Source organism: Setaria viridis, chromosome 1 (assembly GCF_005286985.2).
Source record: "Setaria viridis chromosome 1, Setaria_viridis_v4.0, whole genome shotgun sequence".
Classification (NCBI taxonomy): Eukaryota; Viridiplantae; Streptophyta; class Magnoliopsida; order Poales; family Poaceae; genus Setaria; species Setaria viridis.
The window spans coordinates 8,903,895-8,912,181 of NC_048263.2; the positions used below are offsets into that span (position 1 = coordinate 8,903,895).

The 8,287-nt window shown below is 47.0% G+C and overlaps 1 protein-coding gene across 1 annotated transcript; it reads left to right on the plus strand.

Moving 5' to 3' along the window:
* The first annotated feature begins 274 nt into the window (after nucleotides 1–274).
* On the plus strand, nucleotides 275–2,815 carry LOC117862257 (uncharacterized). The gene is made up of 3 exons (XM_034745811.2): nucleotides 275–737; nucleotides 1,579–1,732; nucleotides 2,433–2,815. Exons 1-2 carry the CDS (start codon nucleotides 350–352, stop codon nucleotides 1,716–1,718), a joined length of 528 nt encoding a protein of 175 aa, XP_034601702.1. The 5' UTR covers nucleotides 275–349; the 3' UTR covers nucleotides 1,719–1,732; nucleotides 2,433–2,815.
* Nucleotides 2,816–8,287: the final 5,472 nt, after the last annotated feature.

Below are 8,287 nucleotides of genomic sequence, written 5' to 3' on the forward strand. Positions count from 1 at the left end.
TTTTTAATGATGTTTTTAATTGCCTAACGCGAGTCAAAAAGCATAATTTACCCTTATCTATAAATAAAAATCTTCAGACAAACTCTTTCTAAAAAGAAAGTGCTCTAGACAGAAAATGCATAATATTTTCTATTTTTGGTATGAGAATATGCATAGCTCGGAAAGCGCAGGGGAGAGGTGCTGCTAATGCGGACATAAAGCAATTGGGCTCAATTCAAAGCCTGGGGCTCCCACGTCACATGGGTCATGGCCCGGTCCGACTCTTCTCTCCGGCCCAGCCACCGAAGTGTCGGATAAGCCGCGCGCGGCCGCGCCGTCGCCGCAGAAACAGAGCGCCGTCGCCGTCGCCATGGCGTCCCCCTCCACCGCGTTCGTCCCCCGCGCCGGCCTTCCCCTCCTCCGCGCAGCACCCCTGCTCCGCGTCATCGCCTCTTCCTCGGGCTCGGGGAGCAAGAAGAAGGGGAAGAAGCCCAAGAGCGGCAGCAAGAGAGCCGGCCAGGACAAGGATAGCAAGGCGCTGGAGCCTCCGGCCCCCGTGGTCCGCCGCGCCCCGGCGGGCAGCGCGTCGATCTTCCAGCAGCAGCAGGAGGTGGCGTCCAAGGCCGGGGGCGCCGGTGGGAAGGGGCCCACGGAGGAGGAGCTGCGGCAGCGGCAGGCCAACGAGAACGCCTTCCTCCTCGCCTGGCTGGGCCTCGGCATCATCATCCTCGTCGAGGGCATCGCGCTCGCCGCCTCTGGTAATTTATACAGTAGTAATTTGGTCTCAAACTTACAATGCCGCATTTGCTTTGCTTATTGGTGAATGGTGATGGTGAATTCAGTTTGGCAGTGTACTCTGCTTGCACCTGCCAGGGCGTGTCCCCGTGTGGTGAAATGCAGTGTTAGTTGGTGTAGTGCTGGAGCAGAATTGTAGCTTGTAGGCAATAGTATGGAACATCATCAGATGAGAAACTATAGTGTTGAACTCCGTGAGTACATAACACCATTGATAGATGATTACAAGCTTTCGTTGTGGCATTTTTTGATGAGTTGAAGAAAATTGTCATGATGGTGGCATTTTGGTTGCTTCTCACGCCATCATTCTGTGTGTGTCACATGGCCAAAGTTTTTAACCCATCCTAGAACATCCTAGAGTAGATCACACACACATACAAACGCGGAAACACCTAAATGAAATCACATTCTAATACTCATGCCTTGAGAATTTTCAAATGGAAGATGTTGGTGCAGGAATCATCGTAACTCCGAAATTGCCAGATGTGATTTCCCATAGATCCATACCATGATCTGAGGAAGTGTAGGATGACGCACAAAACTACTGAAGAAAGCATTTAACTTTGCTCATCTAAATGAGAGAGTGTCAAGCAACAGAAGCGATAATTTAGTTTTTTGAAACGAACCGGGCAGGAGAGCTGCCGATTATATAGAAGCGATAATTTAGTTACATTCAGGCCACCTAACTAGTAACTACTAGTTGTGTTGTGGGTTTGACTCATCCAGTAATTATGTGCCAAGGATTTTGATACTGCAGAACTGTTGAACCAAGTTAATCATGTTTTAAAATTATATGTCTTGCAGGTTTTCTGCCAGAGGAGTATGACAGCTTTTTTGTCAAATACCTTTATCCATCATTCACTCCAACAGTTGTTCTGTTTTTGGCGGGTACGGTTGGATATGGTGTCCTTAAATACTTTGAAAGTGAGAAAAGCAAAAGCTAGATAACAGCACAAAGGTGAGACTAAATATAATCATCTTGTGAATTTCTGATATTTACTCATCCTAATTTTCTTCAAGCTTTACTTTACATTTTATGATATGCTATGTACTTCCTCAGATACGCAAAAATGATTTGTTACATTGTAAAGGTTGACAAGTGAATCACTTATTTTAGACATCACATTATCACAATAGACAGATGGATGAGTGAATCTCTTATTCCAACTTCACGAGGTTATTTGAAGTTGCTTAAACATTTTTTGTCCTATAACTTGTTTCATACATGGGATACATAGATGTTCTTAATTAGATAGGATGCTGCAGTATCTACTAATTATAAATTCCGCACTTGCTGAAGACTCAAGTACAAGAAGGGGTAAACGAGTAACATTGCACAGTCCTTTAGAGTTAGATTCTGTATGCTACACTAAGAGCTTAACTTTTTTAAGCAAAAAGGCGGTTGATCATAATCATAACTAAGCCTTTTTGTATGCATACTTGTTTTTTTTTCCCCGAATGTTCAGAGCTGAGGAAAATATTGTTTTATGGTTTCCTGACTTTCCTGATATAGTAATAATGCACCCTAGCAGTTTCAAGTTCTCCAAAATCATGTTCCATACTAAGCTTTTCAACTTTTTTTCCATAGACCATGGTATATGTCTCTGACTCATTTACTGCCTCTGGCGGTCTTGCTAAATTTATCTGATCTTATGTAGCATGTTTGGAGAAAAATGTGAGGGGGGAGTTCCTATTCCTATATAGCAAACACGCACGCTATGTATATTACAGCAGGAGCTATTCCTATGGAGCAAAGATGCATGCTACGCATGAAGTGTCACGGCAGGAGATAGGTGCCTGAGAAGTAGACCGGTGTTGTAATTTCTATTTTTTTCCTTTTATCCTGCATCCGGAATTCCTGATTATTCATCAGTGGATACTTCTTGAATAATCTGTATGAAGTTCAGTTGTATATTGGTGTTTGAGATTAATCAGCTTGTAGAGGTTCCTTGTGATTGTGGAGAGCATTTCAAACATATGGATTGGATGACAAATTGCTGTCAGAGTTTAACTTGATTAAATCGATGCATTTTCGTGAGTATGCTCTATGTGTAATATGTACGGGTTGTTTTTGTACATTATAACTGAATAGATGGGCATATAAAGTGTTTCCAATCAGTTTTTTAGCACCAAAAATCATCATGAAAGCAGGTTTGCCATTTCTCACCTGTCCCACCCTATCTCGTATCGAATTTTAAATCATTCTAGCTCATGATACAAATTTGAATATGCAAGGCATATGGTATAGGAACCAATGTAAATATAATACGGTACCCATCATTGCCAAATCATTATAAACAAAAAGAAAAAACATTCCTATTTTTCCATCAGGGATCACCTATTTTCTACCTATGTAGAAAATGGTAGGCCTGCTGGTGCGCCCGTCTAGCAACCATTGAGGAGATAATTATACATATCACATTTCACAAGTGGAAGTACACTACAAATCTTTATACATACACTATCCATATACAACAGGGCGCACATGTTTATACATTACAGATTTATAATTACAATCACAAAAAACAAATGCACAGAATGAATCTAAACCCGAATCACCCAACATTGCAAAGAGTTCATCTCCATCAATGTTTAAAATATTTTGATAGCACATAGGATGCAATGTCACCAAATCTAGTTTGATATTTACATAAGAGGATGAATACCAAAGTATATAGTTTGCCTAAATAAAATCAACTGGATGCCATTGGCCATGCCATCAGCGACATGCACTACGGGAAACAGGGAAGATGCCGAGTGCCAGGGGCACTCGGCGAAGCCCCAAAAACACTCGGCAAAGCGTTTGCCGAGTGTAACACTCGGCAAATGACACACGGCAAAAATCCTGACGGCAAACACTGATTCGCCGAGTGTTTTGTGTCGGGCACTCGGCAAAGACTTTGCCGAGTGCCCAAAAAACACTCGGCAACCAATTATTGAAAAAAATAAAAAAAAAAGTCATGCTCCGCCACCTGCTCCGCCGCCGCCGCCGCCACCACCATCCACACCGCCGCCACTGCCTCCCGAGCAGCGCCGCCGGTGACGGAGGGGAGGGGTAGGGAAGCAGATCTGGGGGGGAGGGGCGCCGCGGGGAAGCACTACCCGGGGGCGGCGCCGCCGGTGACAGAGGGGAGGGGCGGGGAAGAAGATCCGGTGGAGAAGTCAGGCGGGCGGCGGATCCGGTGGAGGGGATGGGCGGGCGGCGGATCCGGGGCCCGGGGGCCGGGCGCCGGGCGGCGGCGGATCCGGGGCCCGGGGGCCGGGCGCCGGGCGGCGGCGGATCCGAGGCCCGGGGGCTGGGCGCCGGGCGGGCACCGGCGGATCCGGGGGCGCCGGGCGGCGGGCGGTGCGCCGGGCGGCAGGCGGCGGCAGGGGGCTCCGGGCGGCGAGCGGTGGCGGGAGGGAGAGAGGAGGGAGTAGTGATGGGTGGGAGTGACGGGGGGGGGGGGGGGGAGGAGTGAGGGGGCCGGGCACTTAAGTCCTTGGGCGGCCGGGCACTTAAGTCGCCGAGTGTCCTAGGGGTGACACTCGGTGAAGGGTTCTTTGCCGAGTGTCTACCCTAGGGCACTTGTGGCAAAGTTATTTTAAAAAAAATTTAAAAAATATCCAACAGTTTCAAAAAATTGTCAATTGTCAAAAATTTACATGAAATAATATATATTCTCTATTCACTATACAAAAAGTTTTGTAGTCAAATCAAAACTCGACCGTCATTTTGACTCCAAATCTTATGCAATCCTTCTCAACGTTACTATTTTTCTTCGGAAATACTTCGGTTTGTAAACATCGTACGTGATGAAATGTGCAAAACATTCTCAATTTTTTTCCACAGCCTCCACCTATGATATCATCACATCATGACAAATCTCATGATTTTCAGACTTTGCTTATTTTTTTTATAATTTAAAAATACCACTACCACACGTTCGTGGTCGTGTTTCCTGAACAAGATGTTCGAAATTTCTTGTCATTTCATGGGTCAGGTCTCAAATTGGGCCGAAAAACATGAATATTATTTTTCTACTCATTTTGTTCCATAATTTGAATCACTTGCAGTTCAAATTTGAATTACCAAAAATTCCCTTGAAATGCAATTAATTAAATAAATATAGCAAATAAATCCAAAAATATACCAAATTTTAACATGGAGTACCACATGTTGTATGTGGGGAGTAGAAAAAATTTCATGGTGAAAAGAGGAAAAAAATTATTTTTTTGCCGAGTGTCAAAAAAAACACTAGGCCAACCCCCCTGTTTGCCGAGTGTTTTTTTTGACACTCGGCAAAGAGGGTGGTTTGCTGAGTGTTTTTTATTTGACACTCGGCAAAGCCCTGATTTGCTGAGTGTTTTTTTTTTACCGAGTGTTTTTTGCTTGGCACTCGGCGAAGAGCTTGTTTGCCGAGTGCTCGAAAAAAAACACTCGGCAAAAAAAATACACTCGGCAATTTTCTTGTTTCCCGTAGTGATGTTGGTATATATATTTACAAAATTACAATTAAACATCCATGAGTCTTTATAACCCAAACCAAGACTAAATAATAGCCTACAATTACATTAAATTAAATTGTTTGGATGTCATTAACCTGTCGATATGTATTTACAAACATCCATGAAATCACCACCACAATCTGCAGGCGCTAGTGGCATATTGACAATCTTCTCTACTTTTACCTTCTCCCTTAGCTTGACCACCTTCCTGTGGCGGTTGGAGTGCTTGTCACTCCGGAAGCTAGGGCTCGTCGACGGCCGGTACTCGGGCAGTAGCTTGTTCATCTTGTAGCGGATGCCGCACGCGTTGCATAGCGTGCCCGGCCCGTCCGGTCCTGCACGCCATTGCGGCGTCTCCGTGCTGGCACAATGGCTGCACGCCCTCTGAGTTCTACTGTTCCTCGGCGGCCGTGCAATAAGGAGGCGCTGGCGGACACCGCCGCCGCCACCGTGGATGATGTTGCGGCGGCCGTCCTGATCCCCGTCATCACGGCCGCTAGGGTTGTCGCTAGATGCGGGGACGTTTGGGATATCCAGCGACCACAACCGCTTGCCGCGCTTGACGGAGCTGTCCCGTTTCTTCCTCGGCACAACGAGCCGCGAGACAGACGGCGGCGACGACTCGGTCTCCAAACTGGACGGAGCCCATGAGCTGTCCGACAATGCGGCGGCGTGCACCGGCATCCGTGGCGGCGGCGGAGGCGGCGACTCGGTCTCCAAACTGGACGGAGTCCATGAGCTGTCCGACATCGCGGCGTGCGCCGGCAGCCGTGACGACGGCGGCGACTTGGTCGCCACACTGGACGTAGTCCATGAGCTGTCGTCCGCCGACATTGCATCAGAGGGTGGCAGCCGTGGCGCGCCATCATCAGAGGAAGCGCCGCCCCGGTCCCGGTACCCCACGTCGGCACCGTCCACGTCGACGACCCGTTCGCCGCCGCCACCGATGGTGATGGGCAGCCACCCCCGGTGCGGCGGCGGCAGCGCGGCGGCTATGAAAAGGTCCTCCAGCAGGTCGTCGCTGAAGACGTCGGGATTGTCCATGATGGTCTCCAGCGGGTCGTCGGGGCAGCAGAGCCCGGCGTGGAGGAGGCACGGTGGGCCGCCGCCGCCGACACACGAGCCCTCGCAGTCGGCGACATCGGGGAAGTCGTAGAGAAACCTGTGTTCGCGCATGTTACGAGTAGCCGCTCAGGCTAGTTGTTAGGGTTTATCTGCATTGGCTCGGCGGCGGCCGGGTGGATCGAGATTGGAGGAGGTAGCGATCGTAGCCACGTGTGCAGTCAGAGTTCAATATGGCAAGTCTCTTAATCGTTTACAATGTAGGAATCTTAATTGGATTATGATTGTGTCTAGAGAGTTCTAATAGGTACTTCCTCCGTTCCAAATTGTATATCATTTTAGTTTTTCTAAGTTCATAAATATTATTATGCATCTAGACAAATATCTATAAATCTAAAAAATTCAAAACGACCTGCAATTTGAAATGGAAGGAGTAGAAGTGTAGGACTCTGTCTTATTCTTTCATTAAGGGTTCATATGTCTAACCTCACAAGATCCCGAGCACTTCATAGTTAAGCAATAACTTTCTTCGAATTTTTGCCGACTGGATTCCTTCATGGTCGAGTGTTTTTTCGCCTCGCTCGAGTACTATCTTCTCTGACATCATTTTCTGGTTCCTGAGAGGCTGTGGAGAACTCCATTAATATTTTGAATATGAATACCGAAAGCGAAGCATATAGGTTGAGCTCCTGAGCCTTCGATTTATTAGCATAATCAGTTTTGGGTCCAAATTTGTCATGAGTCTTGTCCTTTTTTGTTGAAATAATCAACGGTGAGCCTATTAGTGCTTTTGCAGGACGACAGCAAATGATAGCATTTTTGTATTGATACCACAGGGGAGCGCAATCATGAAGAATGGCTTATGCTGTTCTGGAGTGCACATCATCCTCTGTTTTCCCTGGCTGCATTTGTTTCAGTTGTTTTACAGTGTTCTGCTCTGGCCAGTTATCAAAATTTCATATATTTCAGAAAGGAAAAGAACAAACCCAAATCCTTGAGATTTGGAAGCAAGCAAACCCGAAGTCCTTTGATTTAGAGGTTACAGTCATATGCCCAGGCCTGATTTTTATTAGATAAATGGACCAGAGTCATATGCATTACAATTCATATGGCTTCAAGCCTCGTTGAAAAAAAAAAGGTAATTAACTACAGACAGATCTGACAAGAACCCAACATCTTCATCCTAATATGCTACATCGAACTACAAGAAAGATCGCAAGCAAGTCTTAGTTCATTTCAGATAATCACCTCACAGAATCAGCAGAGAATTACTTCTCTCTGAAAAAATATTTAGCAGAGCTCCTACTAAATTCAACAGAGAATCAGCTATGAGAGCTCTGCCAAATGCACCCTTACTTTGACCAATGCAGACCGCAACACTATTTTTGTGGACCGTTGTCATATGCAACAAGGGTAATACTAGCATTTTGGGCCAATCAGCTTAAGACTTTCTTGTTCTTTATCATCGTCTTTTTTGTTTTGAAATTGAAATGCGTGGCTTTTGAACTGGACGCGATTCAACTCTAATCTCTAAGCCGGTTGTTAGCTCCGTAGCGAAATTGAGGCGGCCGTCAGCGTGCGACGCGGTGCTGTGTGGCGATCGGTGAAGGCCAGCGTCCTGTCCTGGATGAATGGATGATGCATGCGGTGTCCGGTGAAGGCCAAGCTCTGCGTCACGGTGCGTTGCCGGAGAGCGTGACATGAACACCGGCGCCGGCTGGTGTTTCATCGCCGCCTTCATTGGTTGAGCGACAGGCTAGGCGTCGCAGAACAAGCTAGCGGCTGGAACTACAGGCCGTGCTGAGCGCGTCTACTATCACCAGCTGAAGCTCCGCAGCGCCACTTCTGCCGCCGGCGCGGATGATGGGTAGGATACACTACGGGAAAGCTTAATGTCGCCGAGTGTAATTACTTCGCCGAGTGCTTTTTTTCGGGCACTCGGCGAAGCACCGTTTTGCCGAGT

What these genes read in the sequence shown, in the direction of transcription:
- LOC117862257 (XM_034745811.2), top strand. Translation starts at nt 350, where the DNA reads ATGGCGTCCCCCTCCACCGCGTTCGTCCCCCGCGCCGGCCTTCCCCTC. An exon ending in CATCGCGCTCGCCGCCTCTG is followed by an intron (nt 738 to 1,578) that starts GTAATTTATACA and finishes TATGTCTTGCAG; the next exon opens with GTTTTCTGCCAGAGGAGTAT.